General features: G+C 40.5%; 1 protein-coding gene across 1 annotated transcript in view; it reads right to left on the minus strand.

Moving 5' to 3' along the window:
* Nucleotides 1-16,398, minus strand: part of KIF6 (kinesin family member 6) — a 148,041-nt gene continuing 131,643 nt past the window's right edge. Inside the window, exons 17-23 of the mRNA XM_033144588.1 lie at nucleotides 14,000-14,081; nucleotides 12,359-12,494; nucleotides 11,721-11,809; nucleotides 5,958-6,038; nucleotides 4,753-4,859; nucleotides 900-1,064; nucleotides 1-311 (exon numbers count right to left, since the gene is read on the minus strand). Coding sequence (XP_033000479.1) covers nucleotides 1,048-1,064; nucleotides 4,753-4,859; nucleotides 5,958-6,038; nucleotides 11,721-11,809; nucleotides 12,359-12,494; nucleotides 14,000-14,081 — 512 coding nt within the window. The 3' untranslated portion in view covers nucleotides 1-311; nucleotides 900-1,047. The remainder of the gene's footprint in view (nucleotides 312-899; nucleotides 1,065-4,752; nucleotides 4,860-5,957; nucleotides 6,039-11,720; nucleotides 11,810-12,358; nucleotides 12,495-13,999; nucleotides 14,082-16,398) is intronic.

Here is a 16,398-nt window from a genome sequence, read left to right on the forward strand (position 1 = left end):
TAGAAGTTTTAGAGTGTGGATTTTACTGACATAAAGAGGAGAAATTGAGGATAAACATTACAATTTTCCTTTACACATTGATTAATTCTCAGCTTGTGTCAAGTGATTTTTTTTGGTGGTCTTTCTGCATTTAGTAACATATTATTTTCTGATATATGGCAGTCATCGTTCAGCAAAGCCCTGAACAGAAACTGATTTTTGAGCACAAATGTTTCCAAAAATAGTTATGATAATACATTATCCAAAAATAGAGGGGAAGAGGGTCCACAAACATACAGGTTCTCAGCATCTCAAGGGCAATAATGGAAATCCTATATGCAAAAAAGCAAACACAGATTTGGAAAAATAATCCAGCAGTTTAAAAACACAGTGCTCTCAACTTGACAAACTAGGATTCCATGGACTACAGTTTAACTACCAACCTCATTCTTTTGCAAATACAGCTATGAAAATTTCCTTTTATAATGAAGAGGGGATTTAGCAATCTAATTCATAATATCCAAATATATGAAAGTTGGCATTTCACAATTTCTTAAAAAAAAAAGTTTGTTGGCATTAAATTAACAGCTCTATATGAAATTATAAGGGATAAAAATAATTGCTGTGTTTTGCACAGTGCTACTGATCCAAAGCAAACCAAAGCCAAAAAACAAAACAAAACCCCAAAACCCTAACATGATGTGTAAATCCAACCTGTGGAGAACTGGGCAACTCTTTCATAAGATTCCCAGGGATAAAAAATAAATAAATATCCCAGGCAAAGAGTTCTTCTGCTTGTGCTAGGCACGGAAAAGTCTTCTTAGAATTGCTAAATAATCGAAACATTTACAAGCTACATAAAATGGCCATCCGATTCCCCATAGCATAAGCCAGGATGGATATCCTCTCCAGTTGCTTACGTTTTGTCATGTTATTCCTTGGACAAAACCAAAGTTTTTTTGCCTCCTGTAAATTCAGCTGTAGCTCAAAGGTCCATTCATTTGGTGTTGCAGTAGCTCTGCACTGCTAGTTTTTATTTTGAAAAGGCAGCTTGTTGTATGACAAAATTCATTTGTTTCCCAATCCTGAAAGGGTAAAGATAAAGGTGTCAGGCACAAATCATTAGGTTTAAACTCGTAATTATTAATCTAGGAATGTTAGGAAAAGCAAAGAAAGGCCTTCTTCTTTACAGTTCTCAACAGCAAGAAATGTGATACCATGAATTATTTCTGGGCTTTTTCAATGTATCAGCACAAGATCCAAGTCCTGGGGCATGACCACCCTAGTGACCTCCAGCTGAAGGTGGGGGAACAACACCAAAGGTTCTACAGCTCCAAATCAACTAAAACTGATCCCAAGAAGTTACACATTAGAAGTTGTAGCTGACACCTCACTGGAGACTACAGTGAATGTGGATGTGGCATCCATCAAGACTGCTACAGAGATGAGCAACTTTATCCTTGAAATGCCTTGCAAACAATTCAGAATGGGCTTCCAAATGATCTAAAATCCCATTCCCTGGAGTAGATGTCAACAGACTTCAGACTGTTGAAAAAGCTCCACTGGACAACTATTTGAGGGTGTGATAGAGGCAGAGAAGTGGGCCCTCTTCACCACACTCACTACCACACTGAAGCAAGCTTATGTTGTTTTACTCATGCTCAGTCAGCTTCACAGCACATCTTTCACTTGCACTCTAGGCACCATCTGGCCTTTTTCATCGCCCTAAGTTCACTGATTTACAAAAGTCTAGTACAGGCTCCACAATTCCAGAGAGGGCATTGGGCAACTAGCTTCCTAGAGCAGGAAGAAAAGAACACCATTGTTCTGTTGTTCATTCAGTGTAAAGACAGCCACTGACTGAGAAAGATAGTCACTAGGAAAAGGAGCTGTAAATATGGGTGCTCACATAGCATTCCTTCTAAACCTCTATTGATTCAAAAATAAAATTCCAAAATCTTTCTAAAATGGTTAGTTATTTTCAATACTTTCATAAACACGTGCTATGATCCTGATCCTGAATTGCAGCCAGAAAAATTGCTGCAGAAAAATATATTATTGGAAGCTGTGGCTTTGACTCTATCCCAGCAGATATAGGAGTATTGTATACCAGAAACTCTTTGAAAGGTACATTAACTGCAGTTGAAATTTTCCTGACTGTAAAATCTGGACCAGAGGGTTCCTGCATTCATGATGGGACCTGGAAATCAGCTATACATGGCTTGCAGATCAAGACAATCTGAAAAAAGTTTGAAGGCAAATAGGAGGTTCTAGCTAGATTGCAAGAGATCAGTGGTACAACCTTAGAAACGCTGGCCCCAACACTCGGCCTAAGCCAGAGCCTATCAGCCACAAGTCCTTTTAGCTAGAGCTGCTTCAAACTTGGACCCCCAGAGATAGGACCCCGAGCCAGATTGCTGGGAAAGGGAGGCCTTACCTGCCCCTCTGCTTCCAGTGAAAGCAGCACATAAGGCATGAGTGTGAAGCTCCAGACCTGAGGGTTACCCCTTCAAGGCACCCCACTCTTCAGCAAAGGGTGGAGCCTGAGAGAGGTAGTCCAGTCCAAAAGGCATAAAGGGCCTCTATCTTCCTTGGAGCTAATATCCTGCTTGAGCTATCCAGGGTCCTGAACTCCATCCTAACAAAGAATCCATAGTTTCTGGTCTCTGATAACAGGACAGAACAGCATCCAAACAACACCTAGAATTTTCCTGTTGTAATATTAGTTAATCCTAAAATTCGTTAATTTAAGGAAGTTTCATGTGCCCACAGTCCACCTTTATCCCATGAATAGATCTCCTGAACAATGTAGGATGGGTAATAGATCCCACCATAACTTATTCAGATCACTCATCCTACATAATTACTAAAACTGATCTAGATATAGACCCACTAGGTTTTTGTAAGGGCATAAGTACTCTTTGTTGTCTTACCTGCACTTTTTCTAGTTTGTTGGCCATGCTTTCTTGCTGTACTGAAATTGGGTGACAAACTCACCAGCTTTATTTCATCATGGTTTGCTGGGGAATACCTTACAATTCAGCATCAGGATATATTTAGAAAGAGCCTGACAACAAGTTTACTAAATTGAGACACATGACATCTCAAAGCCTAAGTGTCTAAATGTTTGCTCTGGATGGAAGGTGTTTACACCCAACAATTATTGCTGATAACCACAGAGATAGACTAAAGCTCTGCTATGGGATAATGCTAACACCATCTGGCAGGTGCTGATAGCTTGCTGAGTAATGCTGTCGTCAGCAATTGCATGGTGATGGAAAGCTATTGCTTCACTAATCACAGCTGCTTTTATGTGTTCTGTATAATTTGCTCCCATCCCTACAGAACTGCTGCTACAAAGAATCTCTCTCTTTTCTTTATAAAGATGAATAGCTTCCTTGTTACCTTTGGGTGCCACTGTTGTCTATTTAATACTGAATGTCTTCTACCACTTGCCATTTTTAATTACCTTCCTAAGCGAGTGAAATGTAATACATTCATCATCTAAGGGCTGGTTTGCACACAGCCTGAGTATGTAGTGCATGTAAATGAAAAGGTTTGTGGATTGAGCCCAGGTTCAGATGTCCATCCTATTCTGCACAAAGAACCTTTAAAATGAAGAAGAGCAGGTAAGGCTCATTTACAAGATAAAAAGGACTACTTGTGTAGGCATTTACATTAGCAAAGTGAGGGATGAATGGCTTTTACCTTGTATGCTACCTAAAATTAATTTCCAGTTTTGCCAGTATATAAAAACTACAGTGTTTTCCTTTATTTCTGTTCTCTGGTTAACAAGAAGACTGGAAAAAACTTAAGGCTGGAAATAGATCCAAGTAACTGTTTGATTTTATATTCTCAAAAACAGGATATCAGTCACTGTGCATATTCGTTTGTGCCTGCGTAGCTCCTAGGAGAACCTAATCCACCTACTTCTGCCATCTCTACACTCCATGCAAAGACTATGACTAAAGCAGACCTGATGGCTTTATCAGCAAGCCAGATTACCCCTCACACCCTCTGCTAAACGTCCAGCCTGACAAAGAGTTCAGGAGAACTCTGAAGCTTGCTCACTATTTTGTGACATTTTGGTTGGTCTTAATGAATATATTTTTCTTATTGGCCAACAAGACTGCCTTTACCTTTTGTGTGCCTGCCACTGAGCCTCAAGTTCAGTGGGGTCCTGATCACTAGTATTAGGATGAGAACCAGGAATTTGAAACCAGCTCTCTGCTACTGGCCATGTAGACTTCTGTTTCAGCGTCCTAGCGATTGCTGGACCTCAGGGGTAATGACAATATACTTCCGACTGCCAGTTACTAGAGAACACCAGAAGGGGCAATTATTTTCAAGTCCCACTTGTGGGGTTCCCAAAGGAAACTGATTGGCTACTATAGAAAAAGGACACTGGCTTGGCTTGACCATTGCTCTGACTTAGGTTCTGGACTACTGATGTTTTAATGTAATTTTAATATTTTGTTGGAAGCCGCCCATTATTATTACTCCTTTAATTAATGATGTCCTTCCAGCCTTTCAAGAGCATCCTAAATGGTCAGCACAACAGTGCATTTAAAAACAATGTGTAGGACTATGGTGAATACAGACATTACCTTAACGTGAATGAATGTGAAAATGCTCCATACTGGGACACATTTATGAAACACATGCTTTTGACTCTTTGCTATAAACCTGGATGAGATTGCATCATATCCCTAGATAATTAATGCTATAACACAGATCACAACTTGGACCAGTAGTGCACTTAGCAAGGCTTACCTTTCTTTTGTATGAGATTCTGCCTGGCCCTAATGAAAGCTAAAATGTCAGCATCTGTTTGGTGGTCTCCTGTGAAGGAGATAGATGAACTTTGGTCCGGTGAAATCCTGCAATAGCAAAGTATAGTTAAGCTTTTATCTGAGTTTTCTACTGCTTAGATTTTGTATTCCTTCCTGTGGATACCTTTGTTTGTTTGTTTGTTTGTTGTTATTTCTTCTTGCTCTTCACCCTAAGGTCCCAGGGTGGGTTAAAGCCTTAAAACTATTTAAATAACTTGTGTTTTCTGTCTTCAGGATATCGGCCTAATCCTCAAAGTGCTACACAACCTCTGTTCATTTATTTCAGCTAGGTTTATTCAGGACTCTTGGATGGAACAGGGGCTGGTGGATTATGTTCTGTTTTGGTAGCAATAAGCATAATTTGAGAGAGCACTGGATTTGCAAATTGCACATGTCTATCTGTTTTACAACCAACACGTACTCACATTACATTCTTAAAAATAAGGAGAAAATCAATTTTCCAGCTACTTGAAACTGAGTGTTGGGAAAATACATTCTATGTGTCCCAGGGCATTCTATGGTTGCATGCACACAGGGGTTATCCAGACTGCTTGGAGCAAAGCAGCAACTGCTGCACATTACCTGTGCAAAAACCACCTGAATCAAATCCCACAGGCTTCTTAAATGACTTTGGGAAACATCTACTGTATCTCTTTAGGGCTGTTGCAAGAATGAGATAAAAATGGTAATGCTCAGTGCATGTTATATCCTCAAGCCACATAAGCTGCAAGTGCTTATGGGCAAGATTACCTTTTACTGCAGTTTCACATGCAAGCCACTTTAAGGGCCAAACCACCGATTACTTTTAAAAACACTTCCCTTTTCAAGTAAAAAGAGCTGTGTGGGAGCCCCAATCCTGATCAGGAGTGTGGCAAGTGGGGAGCAAGGGTTTCATTTTCTGTATGGTTGGGTATCCCCGAGCGAACATGGAGGAGCCTCGTCATGCGCCCCTGAATGAACATAGGTTCCCCTTTCAGTTTTTCCACTCAGTGTGTGAAGGAGCAAAGGCCGAAGTGGATGGTAGAGATGGCAACACTGGTGGCAGGACTAGCGTGCCCAGCAATACTCCACGTGTTCCAATTAAAAAAAAAATTCTGAAGAGGGCTTCAGTGTCTTTGTTGGGTTCTTAGCACAACATGCAGTTACCTTGCTTTTGAGGGCGAGTTGCTCAGACTGCTCTTCACAGAACGCTCTTCATTGAAGCTGGCTCTGCTGTTATTTGGAACCCTGGGGGGGAAATTCATTTCAGACTGCCACAAATGATGTCACATTTGACAAAGGATATGTTTAATTCATAGAAATCTATATAAAAGAGTGAAATATTTGTCTAATTCAGTCATTTCCTAGAAAGAAAATGGTCAGCAACGATTCTCTTAGGATTAAGCAAATGGGACTTCAAAGACCATTCAGATGATAATCATTCCAGATAACAGTACCCAGTTTCAATTTCATCCTCAGTATGGGCTACATTTTACTTTTCTATGCTGTTCCCGTTTTCCATAGCTATCCCTTGTTTTCTTACCTTCTCTACTCTTTTCACTAGCTTACTGGTTCTCTTCCCTTCCCTTCATTCTTTATTTCTCCACTTACCAAAATATGGTCATGGCACAATTCATGAGGGCATCACTTGCAGACCAGTGGCTGAGAAGAATGTCACACGGCATTCCATAGCAAAGCAAAATGTATGCATCACGCTTAACTCCTTAACATTTGGACTGGCATATGATTTGCTGTGCCACTATTTCAAGCATTGACTTGAAATCTGGACATATCATTCTGAGCCAAGATTTAACCACTAGATGGCAAGCTTGGGGTATTTTTGCTTTTATGAGTTTATGTTAAAATTGGCTCCTAAACAGATACTTCTGGCAAAAAGAAAAAGATAGAAACTTATGAAGAGGGAATGGAAAGCATAGTTTCTTAACAGTGTCACAAGAGCCAAGAAAGCATATCTCCTTGGCTGGAAGACAAGGTCCCAGACTTTTGACTCCACCAAGGCAAAGGACTTCCTGCCCACCCAGTTGAGAAAGCAGGAATAAACCAAAGTCCCTCAATCCTGGAAATCCTGAAATCACAGCACTGAAGAGCAAGTACAATCTCAGCCATGGCTCTGATTTTGTGAGTTCTTTTATTGTACCAAGAGATCCTTAGTCTAATGCACTTCAGATATAGATTTGCCCCATTTATTTAAAAACAAAACAAAAACAAAAACCCAAAACAGCTGGGAATTGGAACGAGTTTCATGGAAAGCCATGCTTGCAAGAATAAGGCAGATCTTTTTGAAGAGAGGTAAATGGTCCTGCCAAAGTACAGCAAGAAGATAAAAGGTGAAGGTAATCATCCAAGTTAAGCCTGTACATTGCCCTCTTGGTATTTATTTGTGAACTGAACGAAACAATGACCCATCTTTGTGTTTTCCATTACCTTCCATGCATTACCCTTCCTTGCAACTGAACCAGCCCTGATAATCAGATTAGCAGGCAAACCCTCATCCACTATGTTCACCCGTTTGTTTGAATTGTTTTGCAGAATCCCTAATTTCTCTCTGTGTTTCCTTAGACATTTTAAAAGGGAAAGCGTTTTCTTTTTCTTTAGGTGGTGGTGGTGGTGGTGGGGAGGAAGCACAGCATCTGCTCCAGCTTTTGTTTTCCGTGACACTTTTTTACACCAAATTTTGAAAAGTAGTTTGGGGGCACCAGGGGGGCCGCTCATTCAGCAAAGTATTCATTTCTCTGAATGTTTCACTGCTCAATCTTAGGTTTGCAGAGCAAAATGCAGAGCTCAGAAAATCAGAAACAAAAAGGATCTGTCATCTTTCCTCTCTGTAGAATTCTTCATCACGATCATTACAACTAATTTAATTTGCTCTAATTGGATGAGAGTCACTATTTCCAGCAAGGCTGTTAGAAAGAGTATTCAGTCATAGCATTTTTGGGAAGGGTCTACAAGCTCATAGACTTCCTAACAATGCAGTGAGTGTTGGCGACGTTCACCAGCCTTACTTCAGCTATCTTACTATAAAGTCTAACATTGTGTGCACTGAGCTTTCAATTATTTGAAATGTGATATGTTCCTTTTCAATATTTCTCACCTTGTTTTAAATCTCATTGTTATGCACTGGGAGTCCTTTAAAATATTCCTATTTTTATAATATATTTAAGATGCTCACATTTTCGGTTTGCGTTCAAAGTCTGGTTTATTATGCACATTCAAATAATGGGAGTCAAGATGGGAGGATTCATCTCTCGGTAACTTTCTGAAAGTATCAGCTATTTATTTTGCCTTGAGAGACAGTGGAGTGTTTCTCTGTGGGTGAAGTCAAACCGCTGGAGAATTGCAGTGCCCACTACAGAGACCAGTAAATTGTAACAGCTTCCTCCCACACTGTTTTTGCTGTGTTAGCAGCACCAAGGTGACCTCCCTGGGGCACAAACCTGGGCAGTGTGTGTGTATGGAGGTCCCGGGCTGCCCAGACAAAAAAAAAAAAACCCTCTCAGCCTTGCTGATGTGGTTCAAGGGAAAGCAAAGCCATACAGCTTGGCTTCAGGAGCTGCCAGAAGGAGGTGTACAAGGCACTATCTTAGGGACTCAACTCTGGATTTGTATAGAGTTTACACATTATCCTTTTCTTCTTCTTCTTAAGATGCCCCACAAGGCAGTGGGTATGTATTTTTCCCTGGGGTTTACTACCAAAGCCTTTATCACAAATGAGTATAACTGCAAGCCCTTGGAGATATAGGATCAGAGTTTTCCTTCTCCTAGATGGACTACTTTCCCGGTGGACAAGTCTCACCTGCCCCTCATTTCCTCCTACAGCATGTGCAGTAACTTCCTTCTTGACCACTGGACCTACCGTATTGGCCTAAATATAAGCCGCACCCGAATATAAGCCACCCTTTAAAATTGGAGGGGGGAAAGGAAAAAAATACCCGAATATAAGCCCCTCCCTTCCTTGCTGCTCCTGGCTGCATACTGGGGGGGGGGGGGGGAGAACCGCACTGCATTGCTGGTGGCCTTTCCCCTTTCCCGCTCTCTCCCTTCCTGGCCTTAGGGGAGAGGACAGGGAACTATGCGCTCCTGGCTGCATACATAGGGTCGTGAATATAAGCCACACTTTAACTTTTCACAGTCAGAATTTGGGGGGGGAAGTGTGGCTTATATTCTGGCCAATACGGTACTATTGGTCTCATTCATTCAACCCACCAAAGCCTGTCTTCGCACGCAGGGGAAGTCCCTAACTCACCAAAGGATTGAGACCCACTGGCTACCCTCACCTTTACTTTTCCTCTCACACTCAACAGGTACAGTCAATCAATTCACCAAGGGCTACATGGTATTTGACAGCGGAAATCCTATTTCAGTGCAGGCACCAAACACAGCAGAGTCGTGTGCAGAAAAATACTTCCAAGTTACAGTAAAATAAGAGTTGCACAAGCAGGTTGCTGGTAACTTCGTTGCACAATAGATTGTACAATTTGTTGCACAATGCATGTCTGTTGATACAACTGTTGTGTTGGATTCCTCAGCTGCACAGTATCAAAATCTATCCATCTGCTACAGCAAGACCTCTTGCTCCAGTGGACAGAGAATGTTGGAGATAGACCTATCAAATTAGTATGGCATGAGCTTTTGTGAGCTACTGTCCAGGAAAGCTTATGCCATAATAAATTTGTTAATCTTTAAAGTGCCACCAGAATCTTTGTAGTTGTAGTTTTCTGGTAACTATGTTAGTGATACATTCGTACGATTCTTATTTCAGGTCTCCTGAATTTTAGCGTTTATAGCCATTTATCCATCTGCTATCTAAATTTCCTCTTACAAATGACTTTCTAGCTATACCTGAACCCACATTCATTGTTATGTAGTATATAATTCATGTCAACTTTCACTACTCCTATTAGCTTGACTGATGGAAGATGATGGTTAGATCCCTTTCTGTGAGTAAATTACCAGTTGGCTTCTGGATGGATTTAACAAAGAGCTTTTTTGTGCTCCAAGGCCACGGAGTTGAAAGAAAATATAAAGTCAAAAGGTCTCATCCTATGCAATTGCGGGAATGAATCAGTTAGGTTACTGTGTCATTCAGGTTCAGTGGAATCCTTGGGAAGCAAGCATTTTGTTATTTTATATTCTTAAATGTAGGAAACTAAAAACTTTGCCTCCGAAATGTTAATGCCTCAAACAGGCTTCAAGGGGACAAGAATAAATTTTCAGCACAGTGGGATATAAAAATTTGCTGTTCCCTCTCACAGTGTCAAGAGCTCCATTACAAATTCTTCATGCATCACACTGAGAACATAGCTGCATAAAATGGGTTTAGCAGGCTTAGCGCACAATAACACTAAAGTGCCTTGAATAAGGTCCATGGAGAACTTAAAAGGGTCATTACGAGTGTAATGGCATGGATGATATTAGATATCTGCAAATAAAAATGGAGCTACACAGTCTCTTCCACATAGAATATCACATTTTATTCATGCTCTTGGCTTTTTATCGTCTACATGCCTTATAATCATAACCTCCAGGCTACCTGATAATCTGGCTGCCAAGAAAAAGAACCAAATCCAACAATAGTACGCCCTAGTCACCCATCTATCCATTTGTCAAGTTTTCAAAGACAAATGAAATTAGCAATCAGAGAATATAACTAGCACTTAGACCTAACAGACATTTGGTGCATTTGTCATATCAAAAATAGTCATGTGACACAGCCCAAACTGAAATGAACTCCAAGAGAAATGCTAGTCTACATTTATAGCACTCATCCATGTTTGCTTTTGGTTTTTCTTAACTACTTAACCTAGGAAGAGGAAGAATTCCCTTATTTACAGTACTTCAGAAGAGACAGCTTTGTGGAGGTGGGAAGGGAGTAATGGAAGCATCTGTGCGAGACCAGGTAGTTTCCAGTGAACATCTAGCTAGAGGGAGAGACTATTTTGGTGTTGTGGGTAAGCATCTGAGTGAAAGTCAGGGGTGGAAGTGGTTGCATGACCCATTCCAATTTGGGTCCAGACCTGGATATGGGACAGAAGCAACCTTGTTCACCCTGGATGACTTGTGTTGGATTTAGAAGTATTATTGCCCAGAGTATTTACCGTACTTTTCTGTCTATAAGACGCCCCCATGGATAAGATGCCCCCTAATTTTGGGGACTCAATATTAAGAAAATGGGGGGAGATTGTGCAGAATGGGAGGAATGCCGAAAAAAGCTCACCCAAATTCCAAATGCTTGCGATCGAACGCAACGCAGAAGCCTATCGCATTTCCGATTGACACCAGCCACCGCCAATCAGATGCCCAATTGCCGCAGCAGAGCCGCATCACCAGCAGTCATTGCCGTAGCAGCGACCAATCGCCAGCGGACATTCTCGCAGCAGCGACCAATCGCAAGCGGACATTGCCGCAGCAACACCCAATCACAAGCAGACATTGCCGCAGCAACGCCCAATCACAAGCGGACATTGCCACAGCAGCCTATCACCCGCAATAATGCCAGTGACAACCTACTACTCAAAACAGAAATCATTTTCACCATTCCCCCTCTACACTACCCATGTATAAGACGACCCCAATTTTTAAGCATTGTTTTAAGGTAAAAAAACATTGTACGGAAAAGTACGGTACATGGCTCCTGTTACAAGGAGTACTCCTTGCACTTCTTCCATCTCTTTTCCATCTCTACAATCTCATTGTTTGAACTCACAACATGGATTCACGACATCAAATGGAACTCAACTCATTATATATTAGCATGGCTATATCTCCAAAGCGCAGCTCCATTTCATGTATGCGTTCATATGTGTATGAATTTGACATGAGCTATTAAAGTCCTAAGTGACACTAAAATATCAGGGGACCATAAAAAAGCCAATTATATATTGCATATTTTCAAACAGATAACCATCTTACCTGGTACCGTATGAATGTGGTTGGGCTTCAAGAAGCAAAGGAGGAATCTTTACTACACTGGCTGAATTTTTCAGAAGTGGCTTTTCTTCCTGGGCCGAAAGAAACATTACACAGGTAGGATGCAAAAGTCAAATGGGGAAAACAGTGGGTTCGCCCCATCTCCATTAAAATTAAATACTAAATGCTTTATAAAAACCCTACTCTACAATTCTAATCTTCCACACCAGTTGTCTACTTCTGTAGCACCCTTCCTTCCTTCTATCCACTCATCCATCCTAGCACTGAAGTCAGAAATTCCTGGTGCCTTACAATAAAGTGTTGAAGATTGGTTTAAAATGTCAAAGGTCAGGTCACAGGCTTTCAAAATGGATCAGGAGGCATTGGCTGATCTGAGTGACTTAAGGGACTTAGAATTTTACACAGGTTAAGATCTATGCAATTAAAGTCTCCTATCATATTAATCAGCGGCTGAATTTTGGGCTCCTCCTGCGCACATACACATGTACTGTATGTATGTATGTACAGGTATGTATGTGTAAGACTGGAGAAATACTGCCTTAAATACAGTCCCATTTAGATAATTTCAACCATGTTTTTCCTCTAATAAGTACAAGACAAAATTTAAATATTGAGGATACCTGCAAGTTTCTCGTCTCCTCAGACCACCAAATTTCAAAGTCTTTTTGCAACTTCACCTTGGCTTTTTCCATAAGTAGCTGCAAGTGCTCAATCTCTATCTTCATTCCTTTCAAGTGTGTAAACATTGTTTTGTAACTGCAGAAAGGAAAAAAAAATAAGTAAAACTCGCTATAGAATAATAATGCGGAAGCTTCTGGAAAGAAACACTCTTAATTACTGTGCAGGGCTGCACCAAATTCACTCCTCTCATTCCTCACCCCACCCCACAGATGGCAAGCTGGAGAGACCGGCCTGTTGTTTGCCAGTTGGTGGTGTGTGTGTGTGACCAAGTTCACCAATTTATAAGCAAAATTGATAATTGATATTTGTTATTTTATTTACAGTTTTGAAAAATTGAAATATAACAATACAATAAAGGAACTTGTATTCCAAAACATTTGGATCAGAATAAATGCAATCTTCCTGTACACATCCAACCCTTTCCCATAAAACTGTGTCCCATTCAAATATTTTTCTGTCCTCTCAGAGCTCCTCTAGATATCCAGACCACAGTCAATGAATTTAAGACATAGATAGAAAGAGTGGAGTGAAAAACAGAGGGGAGGGATGGAAAAGGGGCAAAAAACTGCCTCAGATTATAAAGGTTCCACACATTCTCTCAATCTGCCCAAAGGTCTTCTCTTTTCATATAAGCCACATTCTCATGGGCCGCCAAGCACCTTGCCAACAAAACTAGGGGTGTGGTGATAAATGGCAAAACATCACCACATACATTAAAAAAACAAACAAAAAAACCCCAAAACCTGCAAACAAAATGCCCCAGTAGGGTAACATTCAATTTGATTTTGGATTTTTTCCCCTTACCACACTATCTGCAGAAGCGGAAAATTTGAATTAAATGGGTGAAGCTGCCAGTAGGATGAGGTCAATGTTGTGTGGACAACACAAAAAAGATGTACACATGGGATGCATCAAATCCATTTTAAACTGCTGTGTGTACATGTCCTAAGTAGAACAAAGCTGTTAAAGGGCCTTTACAGGCATTGTATCCTGAATGTGGAGAAGTACGCTGTGAACTTTGTCATTCTGCCTTCCCAGTCCGGTGTTAATCCAGACTACCAACAGACAACCAGGTTTGGTGACGGAAATGTTCACACATAAGCAGGTTTGAAAAAAACATCCCCTCTGGGATTGGGAAACAGGTGCACAAATCGAAGCTGCATAAGTAGAAGTCTGGTAAGACTGCCTCCACCTGGTGGGAAAGGGAATTCCTTCGCTAAATGTTACTGGACCAGACTGGAGGAAAAGAGGATTTTGTTAAAGCTCCAAGAACTGATTGATTAGTTAAGCAGCTGTAAATTTATTTATTTATTTAATATTAAATTTGTATACCACTCTTCACCAGAAGATCACAGGGTAGTCACAAGGCTGCATTCATTCCCCACAGTTGAACAATATATAGTTAGTACCACTGTTGAAAAATGGTTTATGCAGCTAGTGTGGGTGGGATGTTTTAATGTAGGGTTAAAAAAGGGGGGGAAATTAGAATTGTGTTTTAGATTTTTTAATTCTGGTTTTAATGTGTTTGAAAACACATATATGTAAGTTGAGGTTTTAAAAATGTGATAATTTACAACAACCTTTTCTTCTCCTGTTCAATTTGTGTCCGAAGGGTCTCTTCTATTGGGTCAGGCTCATTCATTTGTCGAGGACTGACAACAGCTGCAAGATATAATGAGTGTTAACAGTTGTAAAATGTAGAGCTAAAAAAATGTTTATACACTGGAATGATAATCGCTTTATATGTCTGACAGAAAGAAGTATCATACACAACTTTTTTTTACTCAGAGAGCCCGGTTTATGTCAAAGGAATAGATTCCAATCTTGCTACAGCAGTTTATCTTTTGTGAATTTAAACTGTTTTCTCCCCTCTGGATTTACCTCAGCGCAAGATTAGCATCTCACTTCTAGGTAAAAATATGCCTGATGGGGCCAAAACTGCATGCTATATTAAATTCACAATCACACTGAATGCTTTGTTTCTTAAAAGAAAAATAGCAGTAGGCGGAGGGTCAGGATTGTGACTACAGCATGAGGAGAGCTGCAGTCCTAACAGAAAAGGGTAGCTTCTCCTCCTTGCACATTATGATCCAAACCTTAATTCCACTCCTTCCATGCTTAAAAACCAGATACAGTACGTTGCACACGATCATACATTTAAAGTAACAAATAGTTTGGTTCTCAGTATTGTCGGTCTTAGTGCAAGTTTTGAAGACACAGCACTCTGAGGGGTACCTATGACCTCCAGGATATTCTCAGAGGTGTCATTTTGCAGCCCTGCCTTCACTGTTTGAGAATTAGCTGGAGTTTAAAACACCATCTTGGCAATGCTGCTTGTCCCAGAGAAGAAGATGATGGGGGAAGTCAACAGGAACTGATATCCAGCAGTATCTCCATACCTTTCCCCCTACCAATCTGCTTTGTTGTTGTTCAGTCATTCAGTCATGTCCGACTCTTCATGACCCCATGGACCAGAGCACACCAGACACGCCTATCCTTCACTGCCTACCGCAGTTTGGCCAAACTCATGCTAGTCGCTTCGAGAACACTGTCCAACCATTTCATCCTCTGTAGATAGTTGCTAATAATCTTACTGTTGGGATCACTATATCTTCTAATGGGTTCCCTGATAGTTCCTCAGCCGAGACCATTTCTAGGCTCTTGTATTTCCCCCATCTAGTCTGTCTTGCACTATTCTTGCTTCCCAATTGTATGCACATCTGGAGTATCTTCACACAGATGAACTCTGCCATTTGTTGATATTTGAAGGGCTGGCATAGTTTTGTGTTCTATCTTTCACTGCTGTTGCACACAATCTCTGGAATTTCCCCTCTAAAGAGGATTTACTGAGCTCCCTGTTGCAGGTCTCTAGAAGATCCTCCTTGGTTATATCTGCAGTTGGGTTGTGATGTGATCTGCGGTGCTTTGCTACTGTTATTTCTAACTGTATGCTGTTGATATTATTGTACATTGTTTTGAGTAGTTTCACTTTACCAAATAAGAGCAACTCCTACATTTTTAAATTTTATTAAATTAATAGATAAATTGTGTCTGAGAAACGTGAGCCCTGCAACAAAGCCTTTATCACAAAAAATAAAAATAAAAAGGGGGGTGCTTAAAGCAACTAATCTCAACCATGTAAGAAAATGATCACAGAATCAAAGAATTGTAGAGTTGGAAAGGGACCCCAAGGGTCATCTAATCCAACCTCCTGCAGTACAGGAATCTCAGATAAAGCATCCATGACAGATGGCCATCCAATCTCTGCTCAAAAAACCTCCAATGAAGGAGAGTCCACCACCTTCCAAGGAAGTCCATTCCACTGTTGAACAGTTTTACCACCAGAACTTTAATAGCTTAAAGAACCCAAAAACTAATAGTTTCTCATTCTAATGTTAGTTTCTCATTCTAATATTAGTTTCTCATTCTAATATTGTTCAAGATTTATTTATTTATTTTTATTTTTATTCAAAAAAACATTTACAGTGGTACCTCGGGTTACGTACACTTCGGGTTGCATACTTTTCGGGTTACGAACTCCACTAACCCGGAAGCGCAACCCGACGTGCACATGATTTGTGCATGCGCAGAGCGTTTTTCGGTTTTTCCGGGGGGTTTCGGTCTGCACACGAACTGTTCGGTTTATGTCCTTTTCAGGTTACGTACTGTAACCCGGAACGAATTAAGTACGTAACCCAGGGTACCACTGTATTCAAAAGTTACAATACAGTTACAATACAATACATTTTCAATCAATTTATCCCCTCCACAGACACCTCTGTGATGACGGTGGTATTAAAATTTTCAAGATAACATGTTTGTTATATTAAGCTAAAGGGAAAAGAAGAAAAATGATTTAGTTTGGCTTCCATCTCAATTACAGTGGTACCTTGGTTCTTAAACTTAAACCAAAGCGTTCCAAAACCAAGGTGCGCTTCCCCATAAAAAGTAATGCAAAATGGATTAATCCATTCCAGAC

The sequence above is a fragment of the Lacerta agilis genome, chromosome 3, assembly GCF_009819535.1.
Source record: "Lacerta agilis isolate rLacAgi1 chromosome 3, rLacAgi1.pri, whole genome shotgun sequence".
NCBI lineage: Eukaryota > Metazoa > Chordata > Lepidosauria > Squamata > Lacertidae > Lacerta > Lacerta agilis.